Here is a 16972-nt window from a genome sequence, read left to right on the forward strand (position 1 = left end):
AAGTGCTAGTGATTTCGTTCTTTCATATAGCGAATACGTAATTCGGCGAATAAACCCACGTGAGATGGAAGTGCGAGAAGTGAGCGCGCTCGTCAAAAATACATAATAAACGCCCTGGTCACGATCAGAGATGCTCTGGTCACGATTGCATTCAATTGCATTCATCATCTGTTTCGTTCCTGCTTCAAGCGTTTACTCACAAGATGGCGGAACAAGCCGCAATTCTGTACTTTATAAGACAGTAAATTGTTTCTTCGAAGTTAGATATGAATCCGATTGAGGTAATTCTGTCAGTTATACAGGTGATGCTTCATTAAAGCTTTGTACGTAGTTATTTTTTTTTACAAAAATGGTGAGTACGTTGACATTTCGTTTCTAAAGTGAATTGTGATGTATGTGCGTCCACATTGAGATATATTAAATAATTTTGTGCTCTCTAGATTATCTCTGAATTATGTCAGGTTAGATCATGTTTCATCGTAAACTTTTGTATTATTGTTTTAACATTTAATAGTTAAACTTTTATATTCAATTATCTCATATTGAGTTTATTTGCATTCGGTAATATTGAATAGTTTGTGTACTTTGTCGATTAAAGCTTGCGATGTAACCTATAACTACAAACACTTCTTATTTTGTCAATGCTTTGAATATTCTGATTCATCTGACATTGTCGTCGTCAACCTTCGTATCAAGAGATGAGTATTGGACTTCGTTTTGCATGGTCACTTTTGTAACATTAAAATTGTATAATGTATCGTCAAGTACAAGTAAATTTGATATTTAATTCGGCATGGTCGCTTTATATTCTTAGTACGTATCTTTATTCATAGCCAATGACGCCTGTTATGACGGGAGTAGAGGAGCAGCAAAAATTGCTGGAAGATGCAAGTGGAGTCGTTCGGGTTCAAGCTTTTCAAATGAAGCACTGTTTGGATAATGAAAAGCTGATGGACGCCTTGAAACATGCTTCCTCTATGTTGGGTGAATTACGAACTTCCCTGCTTAGTCCAAAAAGCTACTATGAACTTTGTATCCTTTTTTTTACAATGATAATTAACGTAAATTAATTTATGCACTTATTAGTACGAAACTAGTATTTCCTTATCATTCCCATTAAGATATGGCAATTACGGATGAGCTTAGACATTTGCAACTCTTCTTGTTAGATGAATTTAAGAAAAATGGAAAAGTCACCGATCTGTACGAAATAGTGCAATATGCTGGAAACATTGTACCACGACTGTAAGTTGTGAATACCTTTCCGAGTTTTAATTGTGTTAAATCTGTATGTTCAATTGAAATAACTACTTGCAGCTATTTACTTATAACCGTGGGATTAGTTTACATAAAAATGGTGCCTCGCCTAAGAAGGGATCTGTTGAGAGATTTAGTCGAAATGTGCAGAGGCGTGCAACATCCACTGCGAGGATTGTTTCTGAGAAATTATTTACTGCAGTGTACTAGAAATATATTACCTGATGTAATCGATGGAGTTCCGGAAGAAGGGACGGTAAGCCATGGATATAGCAAAGATCATAAAATTCTTAGAAACCAGGTAAACCTTTTTTGACTTTCAGGTACGCGATAGTATAGACTTTGTTCTCATGAACTTTGCTGAAATGAATAAGTTGTGGGTACGAATGCAACATCAGGGCCACAGCAGAGATAAAGAGCGAAGGGAAAAGGAAAGAGAAGAGTTACGGATTTTAGTTGGTACTAATCTCGTCCGATTAAGTCAACTGGAATCCATAACTTTAGACATGTACAAAAAGGTTAGTTCCTGATCTATCATAATATATATGTATAAGTATGTAACGTTTTCAGTAAAAATTAAAATTAATAATTTTTTTCAGCTGGTCCTACCAGGGATCTTAGAACAAGTAGTCAGCTGTAAAGACTCTATCGCACAGGAATACCTTATGGAGTGTATCATTCAGGTAATTTTAGAAAAGATATTTCATTAAATGTAACTTAAACGAATTATAAGAATTTAATAATCTTTACAGGTTTTCCCTGATGAGTTTCATCTACAAACTCTGAATGCTTTCCTAAAGTCATGCGCCGAGCTGGAGAATGGAGTAAACGTCAAAAATATAATAATTTCACTGATAGACAGATTTGCTGCATTCAGTCAACGATCCGATGGCGTAGGTGGCCCAGGGAGTCCAAGTCAAATTCCTGGCATCCCTCAAGATGTCAAATTGTTTGATGTATTTAGCGACCAAGTGGCTACGATTATTCAGGTGTGAAAATTATATTTATGCAACTCGTTATGTTTTTAAGAAAATATTTTTCCTCGATACCCACTTCCGAACTGTTCTATGATGATCCAGATACTGCACCATTGAAATTACTGTGATATCTTGTATGAAACATTCTTTACTCATCTAGTTTAAGTCTGAGAACAGTCACAAAATATTTGTATGCATGTTAATTTTAATAAGCTATTCAAATTTTGACGTTTAACAGTGTTAATGTTCTATATATGAGAATTGGCGTACATCCTTAGAACGTTATCAGTGTATTGTGCAAACCATTGATAATGTCGCTGTTGCTTTTACTCTTTTCACAAGACAGTTAATATCAGTAGTTTGAAGTGGCTTGAATGTAATTGGCTGTGCTATAATAACAAGCACAGTAATATTCCATCGGAAGCATTCTTGAAACGTGTCCGACAGTGTGTTTCATTATCCGTGAATTAACTTCTGTCCGTTCAAACTACTTGCATAGATATTAAATGGTCTGTCTATGAAAAATATCAATGATGGGAAATTTTGAGTCTGCGACATTGTGATCAGTGACATACAAAGAACACGATGAATAATTGCTACTAGTATCTCGATGGATACATTCTGAAAGGCTTGGAAGGATACTAATTTTTTTTTCTGGTTAACGTCAACAGACCAGGAAAAACATGCCATCGGAAGACATTGTTTCACTGCAAGTGGCCCTCATTAATTTGGCGCATAAGTGTTATCCAGATAGAGTGGATTACGTAGACAAGGTTCTCCTGACTACGATACAAATCTTCCAGAATCTGAATATAGAAAAGTATGTATGAGTCACAAACCAGCAGGTAACGAGGAATACAGAATAACTTTTCGATGGAAACTTTATAGATTAGAATACAACAGTGCCGTGTCAAGGGAGCTGGCAAGACTGATGAAGATCCCGGTGGACAATTATAAGAACATCTTAACCGTATTAAAATTGGAGCACTTCGCTCCCCTGCTGGAGTACTTTGACTATGAGGGCAGAAAGTTGCTGGCAGTTTACATAATAACAAACATCTTGGACAATGAGACCATGATACCAACACAGGAACAAGTGGACGCTGTGCTCTCTATGGTGGCACCACTGGTCCAAGACCAGCCGGACATGCACGGCATAGAAGAGGACCCTGAAGACTTTGCCGAAGAGCAAGGTTTACTAGGTAGATTGATTCACCACTTCAAATCAGAAACAGCCGATCAGCAATACATGATCCTAAGTGCTGCGAGGAAGCACTTCAGCACCGGAGGGAACAAGAGAATCAAGTTCACCTTGCCTCCGATAGTATTCCAAGCCTACCAACTTGCTTTCACGTACAAAAGCTTACGAGACCAGGTTAGTACCTGCACACCATGCTCTTTCACTTCCTAGGTTTTTTTAAATAATTTATCCAAATGCCGAATAATTTATGCGAATGTAAAAATATGTATTTTAATAATCTGTCCTTGTTACGTAAGGACGAAATGTGGCAGAAGAAGTGCCAGAAGATCTTTCAATTTTGCCACGCTACCATAACGGCGTTGATGAAGGCGGAATATGCAGAAATTCCCCTGAGACTGTTCCTGCAAGGAGCACTGGCCATTGGCGAAATTCGTTTCGAAAACTTCGAAATGGTAGCGTATGAATTCATGAGCCAGGCCTTTTCCATTTACGAGGACGAAATAAGCGACTCGAAGGCCCAACTGGCCGCTATCACGCTGATCATTGCCACGTTCGAGCAAATAAGCTGCTTCAGCGAGGAAAATGCAGAGCCTGTTAGAAACCAGTGTGCTCTTTACGCAAGCAAATTATTGAAAAAGCCGGACCAGTGTCGAGGAGTCGCAACTTGCGCCCATTTATTCTGGTCGGGGAAGTCTTTGGCTACGAAGGGAAAAGAGGTGAAAATTGATACACTTTAAAATTCAATGTACATATAAAAATCTACCGAACCGGTCCACTAATTTATATATTATTTTACACCTTCAATTATTGCAGATGCAAGACGGAAACAAAGTTTTGGGCTGCCTGAAGAAAGCCATCCGCATTGTGAGTCAGTGCGTGGACATTTCGGTTCGAGTTCAGCTGTTCGTGGAGTTGTTGAATCATTATATTTATTTCTACGAGAAGGGGAACACGGCGGTAATGATCTCAAGGATTTAACGGTTTAGTGGTACCGAGAGTACGGATCGTCTGACGAATCATTTTTCCAGGTCACCATAGAGATCCTGAACCAGGTGATCGCGAAGATCAAGGAGGAACTTCCCAAGCTGGAAGTCAGTGAAGAGACCGAGCAAATTCAGAAGCATTTAACTAATACATTAGAGCGTTTGCGTAATAGAATGAAATCCCCCGAATCCGAAGGATACGCATACAAGGGTCTCGTCTTGGACTAAGCTGCGAATCACTTAAGCTATTTGTAATTTTGTAAATACTCCGTTGCTGGAATTTATCGAGCGGGAAGCTGAATTCTTAGCGAAAAACGCTCCTGGAAAGCGGATGTTATTAATTTCCAATCTCTATCGGCAGTGGATAGGAACAAATATCGCATTACGAATCATGTTTGGATAATTCGACACACTTGCACCTTACCCACTAAACCGGAGCATGTATAATTTACATCACATTTTCTACGAGACCATCCGAACGTTGTTCTTGGTTTAAGCGACAAAAACAAGAAAAAACGAGACTCAGAAGAGAGAGGGGTTAACCCGTGTTGGACGTGAGATTAAGAGGGGAACGATTGTTCTAGACATATCCAGGATTCCCTACAATTAATCGAATACCCGTAGTCAAAGATTTCAGTATACACATTAAAAGGTCACCGATTATATTGTATGTATATTTGTTTTAATACATATTATAATATTATTACATAACAAGTCTCAGATGGATCAGAAGTCTAGTGGATATTACTTCCACCTCTATGCTGGAATTCTTGATCTCCCTCCTAGGATTGATTCGGCTCACAGCTAAAAACTCACCGTAGCCATCTTTTACTCTTAATTCAGTATTACCTAGATAATCCATCAATTATATATTCCATTCCACAGGAGAGAATCCAGTCCTCGACCCGCGAAAGGAACATGGACCGTCTAACAAGGAACGTTTTATTGTTTCAAATAAATTAGGCAGTACAGTGTGAGACATCATCGTCGAGGATACATTAGGAAAAGCTAAAGCGTCACTAGGAAGTCGTCATCCGGACAGAGCTACGTCGGTTTCCTGGAAAACTAGGAAGGATGCCAACGAAATCTATTAAGAAATGCGTTCCAGCTACATGATATCGTTCCTCGTGATAACGAACGATCAACCTGGCACTGTTAAAGTTCAGGCAACGACTCCGCAACGTCCGAGGCAGGAGAAAATCTCGGCCGATCTCTCGACAAGAGCGAAGCCTCGTTATTGTCATCCTCGAATTACGCGCAGCCACGAAATGAAAGAATCTACGGCTCGAACGTTGTTCCCACCCTGAGAAAGAAACGACGAGGCACTTGTTCGGTTCCAACGTAAAAACGACCCCCATTTCGCGCCGAAACCTCTGCGTAAAATGTAGGAAAGCCCGACATTCTACGCCGGTCCGTCGTTCATAAAGTCTTTCTCTCTTATCGGTATAATTAAAGGGTCCGCCCTGGGCGCGGACGTCTCTCCGACGATTTAAAACGAATCCCCATTACGTCGACGTGTCGGCATAAAATATTCCTATTACCGCGGATCACATTTTCTTTAAAAAGGCACGGTGCATTAAAAGTCCCCCGAGGGGATATCGCCCCTGGATAAAAGAGAATCCCTAAAAGTCTCTCGCGATATCCGCCTCGTTTTATTAAATCGGCCCGAGTTGGCCGACCGATTTTCCGCAATTTCTGGCATTTTGCAAAATCCCGATATATATATACTTTTTTTTCTTTCTTCCTCCACGATCGGCGAAGCGACCAAGATGGCGTCCCTCATTTTTTCCCCCTTCCCCGCGAGGGAAGAGAGCACGTAGATCTGTCTAGAGTTAACATACGATTCGATGTGATCATGATATTCAAAAAGCGTGGAGCTTCTTGCCGGTGAAAGATAACGCCGAGAAAGCTTACGTCGTATATATATCTATCGTTAATTAATCGCGCGTTAATTTCATTGCAACTCCGACCACTCTTCGCCCCTTAATAATTCAACTTTTCACTCCTAGATCCGTAAGGAAATTCCTGAAAAGAAAGAAAAAAAAAACATCTTCACATTACCAAGAAAAGGAAACTCTCACCTCTGGTAAAATCATTAAAACTCCAGAAAGGAGACGAACTGAAAAAACGAAAGAAACGCAGAAACCAATGGAGAAATCGGGACGCGGTAAAAAAAAAAGCAACAAAATAAGCATCTCGTGTACCTGCAAAAATGGGAATTTTAATTCGCTCAACAAAATCGTATCAAAAAAAAAAGACCAGCAGCAGAAAAAAAAATAAGAAGAAAGGGACACATTTGAGACAAACGCAGCATCGGGGGGGGGGGGGACGTCCTCCCCGTCGGAGGGAGACGCAACGCGACATCGTAACGAGGGAAGAAAAGGAATGAAAAAAAAAAAGAAAAAATAAGGGAGGGGAGAGAAAAGAAAAGAAGGAACGGAATCAATTCACTACAATCCGCACCAGAATCGTAGACCGTATACCTATCCATTTCGTCAACGTTTAAACGGTCCAACGTGAGCTCGGGCCCGAGCTCGACTAACGAGTAGATAAGTTATGCGCGTTTTACAGCTAACATCGGGCCGCCGAGTGGTCGCTGCATCTGCATCTGCATTTGCATCTGCATACGCGATCTGCGACCCGTACACTGTGGGAATATGTGTACGGTTGCCTAACGATATAAACTACTAATCGGGTGGTCCCAAAAGTGACGCGATAATCTCATTAACCGATAAGAAAAAGAGCGGCGTCTCATATTCTCCTCGAGAAAAAGCCGCATTTCGTGATTTCGTCCACCGAGAGTGAGAGAGAGATAGAAAAAAAAAAGAGCTCACATTATCGGTACTTCCCCTCAAATTACCGACTTTGGTATTTCTCTCCAAGGAGAGTGCAAAAAAAAATGGAATCTTCGGTGTTCCTCTTCATTTTTCCTCCGAATAACCGCGTTTAGTATTTCTCTTTAGAGAGAAGAATCGCGTCCCGAGGGTATTTCTGTTTCTTTTTTTTTTCTTTTTCCTTTGATCATAACCGAGTCTCTTATTTTAGGAAACGAAAGAGAACCGCGTTACTTGTGGGACGATCCGATGTAACGGGGGTTGGCTAGAATCCACCTGTCGACGAGAGTCGAGCGGAATCGGGGCGAGGGCCACGGCCCTGCTTGCCGCCCCGCGAGTTAACATTTTATAACATCGTGATATAATAATCTAACGCATTAATAACGGCCCTAGAATCGCTAGTCCGCGCGCGGAGAAGGCCGCCGTTCGCGAACAACGAGACGATCCGTATTATCGGGGCGTCGAGACGCGCCAAGGGGTCTCGTTAAAACAATCGTTCCATCGTTTCCTGTAAGGTCCTCCGGTAAGGTCGTAAAACGCAAAGGGAAGAAAAGGCTTGAAAAAGAACGTGGGAAAGCGGAGGAGGATCGTTATCCTAAAGGTCTTGTAGTATCGTTTCCCCTTTTAAGAATTAGAAAAACAGCCCGTGGCGTCCTTTCGCGGGAGCGCGCGAAATTCAAAAATCCTCCCCCCGGTGAGCGAAACCCCGCGAAATGAGAGACGAACCGAACCAGGGGGGAAACTCGCTAGGAACCTAAGATCTCATGAATAAATCGGAATATTATGTTTTCGCGCGTGAAATTCAAAAATCCTCCCCCAAGAGGGTCTCGCGCTCCCGGGTGAGTCGCATAAGGAAGGACGTAGGAAAATGGAAATGGGGGCGAGAAAGAGAGCGCCAGTCCCGAAATAAACAAAGGCGAAATAAAAGTGTCTCGCGCTCGCTTGGGGGACCTCGGGGATGGGGTTGGGACTTCGAGGAGGAGGTCCTCGAGGTGGACAACGCGTCCCGACCTATTCCCCAACGGATCGTCCGGCAATCTTCCTCCTTCGTCAGACCAGCTGCCCGCAGCCCCGCGTTTAAAACTGACTCAGCGCCGTCACGACAACAAAAATCGGGTAATTCGGTGCTACGGTAAATCTCGGTGCTCGTACGAATATCTAAACTCAAGTCAAGAAAGAAATTGCGGCGACGCTCGCGCAAACCTCCAGGGCCGCGAGGTCGACGGGAAAAGAAATTTAAATCGCGAGCCTGTTCGAGGTCCTTCCGCCATGGCCGCTCCACCCGAAGTTCGGGGTCAACCCGACGACCTGGTTGGTCTTGGAGTTCCGCATCAAAGGCTCATGGTGGCGCATCGACTCCATGGCGTGTTGCCACTGCCAGCAGTTGCGGCAGAAGTACCGGAAGCAGATCTGAAATCGACGTTTTTAGATGAAAAAAAAAAAAAATTACATATCCAAGTTGACAAACATTCTGGTCTAAATCCCTTTGGACTTTTATATCTAGAATTAATTCAACCGTACCAATTCGCGACAGAAGTAAGGTCCTTGCTGCACCGAGCATCCGGAGCAGAGGGAGTCCTCGATGTAAGGGTCGATTTGAACCTGGAACAAGGATTAACGGTTAGGGACGACCTAAAATAGGGGGACTATTAACGTCCGGTTACCTTTTTAGTAAATTTAACAGTCTTAATTTCTACGAAGGCTGCGGAAACAGCTTTCAAGTAGGAACGAATATTGCTGAAGGTCACGCGACCGGAACCAATCGGATACTTGTACTTGTCCGTGTCGATTCCTGAAACGGAGAAATACTGGTGAGATCGGCTCGAGCTTCCAGATTTTCATCGGAAGATGGTTCCTCGAATGATTCCACGAAATACCTGCATAAATGACTCCGTCAAAGAGGTCGTTCATAATCTTCGCGAGCCCCGCGGCAGTCAGCATACCATGAAGCGCGCCCACGAAGACGGTCTTCTGCGGATCCAACTTTTGAGACGTGGACTTCACGTAGTTGCTGTCATTCAGTATCCAAGGTATCACTTGGACCTGGTAGAGATGAAAAAACCCCACACGTAAGCTCAAACGTTTCAAAGGTACCTCCTTTAAGTTTTTTAGTAATCGAACAGCTGACGGAAGACTTACCTCTTTACCTTTTATTCGCTTCGACGAGATTTTGTAATACCAACTACCGCCATTGGTAAAATCGTGCGTGCAACAGGCAAGCAGTGCCTTGACCTGAAGATTTAAACGGCAAAATATTGAATTATGAAAAGTAAAAAAAAAGTCGCATTTTGAGACTGGCGACAACAATGGCACACCTGTTTCTCGGATTCCAGTATAATGTACACGTAGCCCTTGGGCTGCGTGGGCGATTGCTCCTTTCCGGGCCACTCGACGCGAATCTGGCCGAATTGCTTGAAAGTAGCGATCAAGGAGGATTCCGTAATGTCCCAAGGAACCCCTCCGAGGAAGATCTTCGAGGAATACCCCTGGGGCTTGTGCGTACGTTGAGGCAAAATGCCGCTCCAGGTGCACGTGGCGTCGCACAGCGCTAAATCACATAAAATAAATCATTTCCTATAAGATACTTTCCTTAAACCTTAAAAAATTCAACTCGACTTTGACCTTGTCTCAGCAACGAGACACCTTCCTCACAATTAATTACTTAAATAATTAAGCATGAAATGGAAAGAATTATTTTCCCTAGCATTTTTAGATTAACGATTTACCAGCCGCATTTTTGTGGAAACGCGCGGCGCGGTCCAGGGACATCTGTTGCTCCAACGAGTTCGCAAGGGACGGGTTGATCGACATGACATGGGGATTCCCATTGATGCAGCAGTTCTTCTCCGCGGGGAGCAAGGAGTTCATCGAGTTGCCGAGCTGCGACTGCGAGTACTGATGATTCCGAGGGTGGCCATGGGAGTGATGGTAATGATGGTGGTGCAAAGAGGGGGAGGATTGCTGTTGCTGGCCCGGCGACGGCGGCATGCACTTCTTTACCGGCATTCGCTGATAAGCCGCTCTGTTTTCCGAACAAACGCTCGTCTCCGGAGACATCAGAATGCTCAGCGACTGAGGGTAGCACGAGTGCTGGTTGGAGTTCAGCGAGAGGCAATTCTGCGTACAAAAAAGCCCACCCACGCAAAAATGATATTAATAACCCACGAGTAAAATCGGTACTGGTCCCAAAAGCCTTGGTCTTGGTTGTTCCAAAAGAGAAAGACCAAGACCAAGAGTCGAGTCCGTGATCTCGGTCTCGTACGTGTCCACCACTCTCCGGGACATGGGACCCCCTTAAATCCCTTAAAACAAGGTTCACCATGATGTCGGACAAAGAGCCGTCCATGCTGCTGACGCCGCTGGTCTCGGAATCGGCCGGTGAGTTCGATCTCGTCCCGTTGCATCCCACCGTGTACGGGTACTCCACGGTCGGGCTTCCGCAGTCGCTAAAAAAAAATATCCCCATTAGTTTCCCATAGAACGATATTAAAAATAGTGCCTACGACTCGCAGTCACCCCTGATAGTAACGAGATCTCAAGTCGAATGGTTTAAGTATTTTCCAAACATTTTTTTATTCTCCACAGAAAAAAAAAAGAAAATGGGTACCTGTACGGCGGCGAGCCGCGAATCGGCCTCCCGTAGTAGGAAGAGTTGACGGAAGACAGCGGGGATCCGAAATTCTGGATCGGAGCGCGACTGCTATTCGGAGTCGAGGCCACGTGAGGATTGTTCCAGGCGCTCCCGTAGGTGTAAGGACTGGAGTACCCGCTTCCAGGAGTGCTGGGACTCCCAGGGGTAGTCACCGAGCTTGGTGTCCCCGGAAAGTCCAGACTGAGAGAAGCAGGGTAACAGCTCTGCCAATCCTCCGGCTGAAGTGAAAAAGAAAACACCGATATATACCCAAAAGAAACACGAAACTCGGCAGAACGACTGCACACCCACGGGCGAGACTAACATAAAACCGTCATAAGCGATCGACCCCTCGAACGGCACTTTCGCGTCGCCTTAACCGCGTGGACACGGAGACCCTAAGGAAGGTCCGTCCACCGTTGAAATTTGACATTCCATACAAATTAAAAAATGTCCGGTAAGAAATTTAAGATATAAAATCCCATGGGTGGAGGGACCTTCGGTGGGTCCTCCACGTCCACGCGGTAAAGATTCGAACGTTTCGGTCCACCCAGTTCAGAGTAAAGTGTGACGAGGGAGCGACACCCCGGACGGTGCTTTCGCACCGCCTTAACCGCGAGTCGGAGGCCTCGTTTAAAAGGTTACGACGCGCCGCCACGAGACGCATCGATCGCCCTAGGAGAACAGGGCCGTCTTTGGAGTAACTCCAAAGTAACGTCGCGCAAAGGAGCGTCGGAAAATAACGGGGGGGTGGGATCCCCCAGCCCCCCTCCTCGACGGACCGACGGAGCCGTTTGGCTCGACCCCGCGGATTCTTGGCTCCCGCGGAATCGGGGTCGCCCTAACGCGCCGCGCTATGCGTTATTTATTTTATGCGTCCCCCATTGTCCGTCGAGCCTAATATGCATGCTTTACTGTCTCCGGTCCGAAGCCCGCGGGTCGGTCGTCGCAAAGTTAAGGCGACGCGAGACCAGGGTCACTTTTCTCCTAGCAAGGAGGCAAGGAGGCCCTACGGAAGGTCCCTCCACCCACGTAACGCAACGTTCCATATCGTTGTACATTTATCGACACGCTTCTCGCAATCGGCATTCGCGTCCATGATCTCGAGATAGGCTCGAGGAGATCGCGGAAAGAATTAGCCACGAGGAGGCCGCTTGGACCTCCTCCAAGGGAGGGCGATCGTCCTTCCGGTTATTGCATTGGCAGCGCCCAGACGTCTCTTGCACGATACCCGGCTTTTCTCCCGCGTCGCGCTATCGGCGGGCCGATGATCACGGTCTGGCGAAATCGGAAATCTTCCGCCCTTACCAGCTCGTACCCGAGGTTGTCAATGGGTCTCTGTCGCTGGACCAAATGACAGCTGCGACAACAAGAGGGGGGCAAACTCGATTTCGAGCGATTGGCCCTGTTCCGCGGAATTGGCACGGCGACCGAGAGTCGCCGAAAAGGGGCCGATCGTTCCCGGTCCCGGCCCCGGTGGGGTTCGACTCGATACAGAGAGGAGGTCCCGGAGGAGGGCTTGGATACCTGGAGATGCCTGTGCGAGGAGGAAGTCGACGAGGGCGAGGTCTGCCCGTAGTTCTGGCCCTGTAGCTGGTGTTGGCGGTGGCTCGGCGAACCCATCAGCGACCCTCGGGGCAGGCTCAGCCCGAACAGATCCGAAATCGACATGTCTCCTGGGCAAAAAAGGTGCGAATTAGTCCTCTCTCTTCACCCCTGGGCCTCTCGTGTGTCGAGGTTCCAGACGAGACTGGACGGCGACTCGACAAGCGACGAACAAACGCTCTCGAGAAGCCGATTCGACTCCAGCTCCTCGGTTCAAGGTGGTTAAGGGTTGATCAAAATGAGAAAGAGTTTTTGGCCAGCCTAATAATCTATGCCAGGAATTTTTATCAATCGCGATAAAAAATGTGATATACTGAATTTTGAGGCGCTCTTCAACGCGGTCCACGAAGAGACCGAGGAGATGGGAGGGCGGTTCGAAAATAGAGGGAATTTATGGTACCGCTGTAAATTAAAATGTTTGTCATCAATTAAATTCTTTTTTCTTCGCGCAACGATCTTAAGACCTCTCTTCGACGTTAACCACCCTCGCGTCGACGAAATTCTCCGCTCTCTTCGAGTACGAACCGAGACGCGTTATCGACACCGACCTTCGAGGTTGGACCCTTTCGAGGTCCCGAAGTCGGCATCTCCCGGTTCCCGGGAGTAGGTCGGCAGATCCAGGAGTAGGTTATTCATCGAGCGAATTTGGTGGAGCTGGTCCCTCTTCTCCCGCTGGGGCTTCTCCCTCTGCTGAGGGTACAACTCCCTCTGGAGCTCCTTCTGGTCCCTTTGCTGGTCTCTTTGCTGGTCTCTTTGCTGGTCCCTCTGATACATCTGCGTATTCCTTGGTTCTCCGTTCTCCGACGCGTCCCTGATCTCTCCCTCGGCGTCGAAAATCTGGACCAACTGCGAAATGAAAATTAAGCTCAGCCTCCACTAACCCCCGACTATAAATACAATTTATGCATCGAATCCTCCCTAAGCTACATCCCCGCCTATTTCCGAAAATAATAATTAATCTCCCGCTTAATTTTCTAATTCCTTGTTTTCACCGGTAGAAAAAGAAAACCTTCGAATTCTCTCTCACTTCCATTTAATTTACCCCATCGTTGAATTAATTCGAGACTATTGGAAGCAGAGAGGAAGGCGGAAGAATATTCGCCCCGGAAAATAAAATCCGGGAATTTAATTGGAGGTGTAATTTTACGCGCCTCGTCTCTCCCCGGAAAATTCTTCTCGCGAATCCTCGCCCCGATCGGCCCGTCACCCGATGTAAATGTCGCGAACATCGTCGACGAACTGCGCTCTGCAAAAGCCAGGAATGGCGGAAACAGGGCCCGAAAGGGGGCGAGGAAGAGATTCCGGGAAGGGGGAAAAAAATGTAACAGCTCGCCCAGAAGCCGTTTCCAAAGTCGAGCCCGGCCCGAGTCCTACTTGGAATTCCAGGCTTTCGAGGAATCCCGGGAACGGCGCCTGGAAGGGCCCAAAGAAAATGAAAAAAAAAAAAGAACTCCCAAGCGCCTCGCCTCACTCTTGGCCATTGTGGGAACCAAAATCCCGACGGAGAAAAATGGAATTTCTCGTCAATAATTTCCCACAAAATTCGACCGGGGCGTACCTTCTAACATCCTGAAATCACAATCCCCGAGGCTACCGCCCTCTTTCCCCAGACTCTGGATGTCCTAGTTTCGAAAAGGGGGGTTGGGAAAGAAAAAAGAAAAAACGAAAACCCCGACGTATGCAACTCGTACCACTCGAGAAGTGAAAGAGGGGCGCAACTTCTCTACCGAAAGTGGGGACAAAAGAGGGAGAAAAGAGCACAAAGAGCAATGCTTCCGAAGAAGTCGGACCGAAGCAAGTTATCGCTACTTGCGATATCAAGATTCGAGGGCGTTGCACTGCGAGACGTTCGATCGCGTCCCCTGCGACGCTAAAAAACAAACTTCTTGCGGCTCTTCGCCACGCGGCCTCGAAATCGACGCGAAGACGCCACTTGAAAGCGCCGGAGAGGGGAAAATACGCAAGCAGACTCGTAAAAATCCCTCGCTCGTGGATATTCGTAAATCGCATCATTCATAAATGACTCCCGTATGCCTTTAATTTACGCTTCCAACGGACAAGGTCGACGCGCGCCGAGGAGTCCAAGATGGCCGCCGCGACCGTTGGGCCGCGGCGCGATGGCGTCGCAAGAAATTCGAATACCCGGCCAATGGCGAACCCAGGGCCGCTCCGGAATTCGTCGAATTATCCCACGAATTATCGACTTGACGCCCAGGCGAAGACTTTCCGCGAATTCGAAGTGGCCTGTCCATATTCTCGGTACGGAATTTAGCGCGCGATAAACAAACGTTCTTATCGCGCCCCATGGAACTGGGACGTTCCATAATAAAAAAAAAAACTCGCCGAAGAATTTTTTTAAAAGTCCAAAAATGTATTCCTTCCCCTTGCGACCTTCCCGATACTTTTACATAAGCGTGAAAATGATCTCCAAAGAAAATTCACCGCAGAAAAGGTTGTTCGTGAATTTATTAAACGACGCCAAAAAAAGAAACCGCGAATCCTTTGTTCCCTCGATATTATGCATCTCCAGTCCTGTTAAAATTACTCCGAGTATTTGTACATCTATCCACGGATAATACAGGTCTTGAATTTATCTAAGAAATGCCGGCCTGTCGTTGGCATTCCTCGCGGGCGATTTCGGGATGGAATGGAATGCGTGGTAAACAAACGAAACTTCGCAACAATCGTAAACACAAGTACAAGTAGAAGGGGCCTAGGCTAACCAGATTTGGGCACGTAGTCGGGTCACGGCTAATTATTTCCCTAAGATCGTTTACGCAATTAGCTGCCCCGGGAAATTCAATCTAAAATAGCCAAAACTACCTTTATGCAATTACAGGACGCATTCCATTCCATACAGAATTAATCTTTGATATTTCCCGGCTCGTTTCATTCGCCATCCGGAAGTAGATGAGGGACATTCGTTATTCGCGTTCTCAGGATTTTTCTTTCACCATCTCCCGGGTCAACGAATACAAAAATGCTACGAGGAACGTCTAAGAAAAACTAACTCCACGTTACGAAATTTTGCATAACATTTTATTTATTTTTCCATTGCTTTTCAGTTTCTCAAGTAAATCACTTAATACGCCGTTTAATATTCCTGGTCCATGAAGTATTAAAGAAATCGCGAATGGGAGGTTAATACTTTAAACTTTTTTTCGATTCTCGAGAGATCGTGAAATTCAGTGGCTTTACATTTAGAAAAGTAGTAATGGCTAAACTTACGCCGGCCAAGCGTGGAAAGCGAAGGTTGTAACCACTCCCGGAAACATAACCTCCCCAGGGGGTGCAATACCGCCGGTTCCACGTGGCACCCAAATCTCCTCCATTATTATATATATATATAACGTATTACTCACATCGACAATTCCATAATACATCCCATTACCAATCACCCTCCTCCGTGATTTTCAAACGCAACAATTAATAATAAAGAAAAGAAAAGTAAACCTGAAATTACGTCCTAAAAAACAATCCTTGGTTCCGAAATTTCAGCACGAGACTCCTGATCGCCCAAAAAACGTGCAGACGTTATAAAAAAATTTAATCTTCCAAAAAGAAAAGTCTAGACTTAACCGAAAAATTGTGTAAACATTTTGAAAGTGTCAGGGCGTTCCTCTGAGTTGGATGGTAAAAATTCAACCAGTTCCGTGGAAAACCCTTTGAGAAAAGTGTCGCATTCGAGGGTTTCGCCCCGCCTTAGGGGTGTCAGCCAGCGAGACGAGGAATACGCGTACAGAGTAAATGTACGTAAGCCAAGTACGTCGAAAAGTCTTGGACTATCTGCGCAAGAAGCGTTTACCTGTTGCAGCAAGGTGGACATGTCTCCCCTCGAGGTGACGCAGGTGGTCGTCGATCTTTCCGGCGTCTGGGGATGCCTGAAGGTGGAGCAGGGAAGATGTCGCGAAGATTTCGGAAGCACCGATTCGAATAAATTAATAAATAGGACGAGTCACGACAAAGTCATCGAGCTTGCGAGAGTGAATCTTGAGACGCGACCGGCGATCACTCGCCTTGGCCGAGCACGAGGTTGGCCATTCCCTGTCGAAGGAATCCGAGCCGGAGCCGACCTGTGCGTTTCCCTCGGGCTCAGGCTTGTCTCGAAGCGAATCACCGCGCTGACGAGACGGCCATTCTTCGAGGAGCCGCAATTCTCCGCAAACTGAATTCAATCGCTCCCGAGGGACTTCGAGGTGGGAGCGGGAGACCCACCCTCTCATTGAGTAGGTCTCTCCGCGAGGGAGAGGGAAAATTCGGCCAATCAACGGTCTCTTCCTCGACCACGTGGGAGGAGATTCGCGTACCTACACGCTCTCCTGTCACGTGGTCGCATTCCTCCGGCGGACACGCATACCGAAACAATGGGATTCCTTTGAACGAGTTCAACTTCCAGAAATTGGGAGAGAGAGAGAGATAAACCAATAAGGAACTCATCACCGCGAAAACTTAAGACGTATTTCTTAAGGTGATGTGAAAGTGGT

The 16972-nt window shown here is 45.8% G+C and overlaps 2 protein-coding genes across 5 annotated transcripts; one reads left to right on the forward strand and one right to left on the reverse strand.

Moving 5' to 3' along the window:
* Positions 1-185: 185 nt before the first annotated feature.
* LOC105694897 (vacuolar protein sorting-associated protein 35) lies at positions 186-5129 on the forward strand. 3 transcript variants are annotated; one of them, XM_012416033.2, is made up of 12 exons: positions 186-281; positions 834-1032; positions 1122-1245; positions 1318-1513; positions 1581-1775; positions 1857-1940; positions 2010-2246; positions 2906-3054; positions 3123-3609; positions 3732-4151; positions 4249-4392; positions 4464-5129. In XM_012416033.2, the coding sequence occupies exons 1-12, from the start codon at positions 267-269 to the stop codon at positions 4644-4646; spliced, it is 2433 nt and encodes an 810-aa protein (XP_012271456.1). In that variant the 5' UTR covers positions 186-266; the 3' UTR covers positions 4647-5129. The 3 variants fall into 3 exon arrangements, with proteins under 3 accessions (XP_012271456.1, XP_012271457.1, XP_012271458.1); XM_012416034.2 differs by having other exon boundaries at positions 201-352; XM_012416035.2 differs by lacking the exon at positions 186-281 and adding an exon at positions 382-461.
* A 1943-nt stretch (positions 5130-7072) lies between these two features.
* LOC105694871 (cytoplasmic polyadenylation element-binding protein 1) lies at positions 7073-16635 on the reverse strand. Of its 2 annotated transcripts, none has more exons than XM_023434157.1 (12): positions 16294-16635; positions 13037-13334; positions 12411-12559; positions 10860-11122; positions 10572-10698; positions 9979-10369; positions 9568-9800; positions 9392-9484; positions 9130-9295; positions 8917-9044; positions 8774-8854; positions 7073-8662 (listed from the first exon to the last, which is right to left on the reverse strand). In XM_023434157.1, exons 1-12 carry the CDS (start codon positions 16312-16314, stop codon positions 8489-8491), a joined length of 2124 nt encoding a protein of 707 aa, XP_023289925.1. In that variant the 5' UTR covers positions 16315-16635; the 3' UTR covers positions 7073-8488. The 2 variants fall into 2 exon arrangements, with proteins under 2 accessions (XP_023289925.1, XP_012271393.1); XM_012415970.1 differs by lacking the exon at positions 16294-16635 and adding an exon at positions 13640-13717.
* Between the last annotated feature and the right edge of the window lie 337 nt (positions 16636-16972).

The sequence above is a fragment of the Orussus abietinus genome, unplaced genomic scaffold (genome assembly GCF_000612105.2).
Source record: "Orussus abietinus isolate OABI.00-Male unplaced genomic scaffold, Oabi_2.0 scaffold27, whole genome shotgun sequence".
NCBI lineage: Eukaryota > Metazoa > Arthropoda > Insecta > Hymenoptera > Orussidae > Orussus > Orussus abietinus.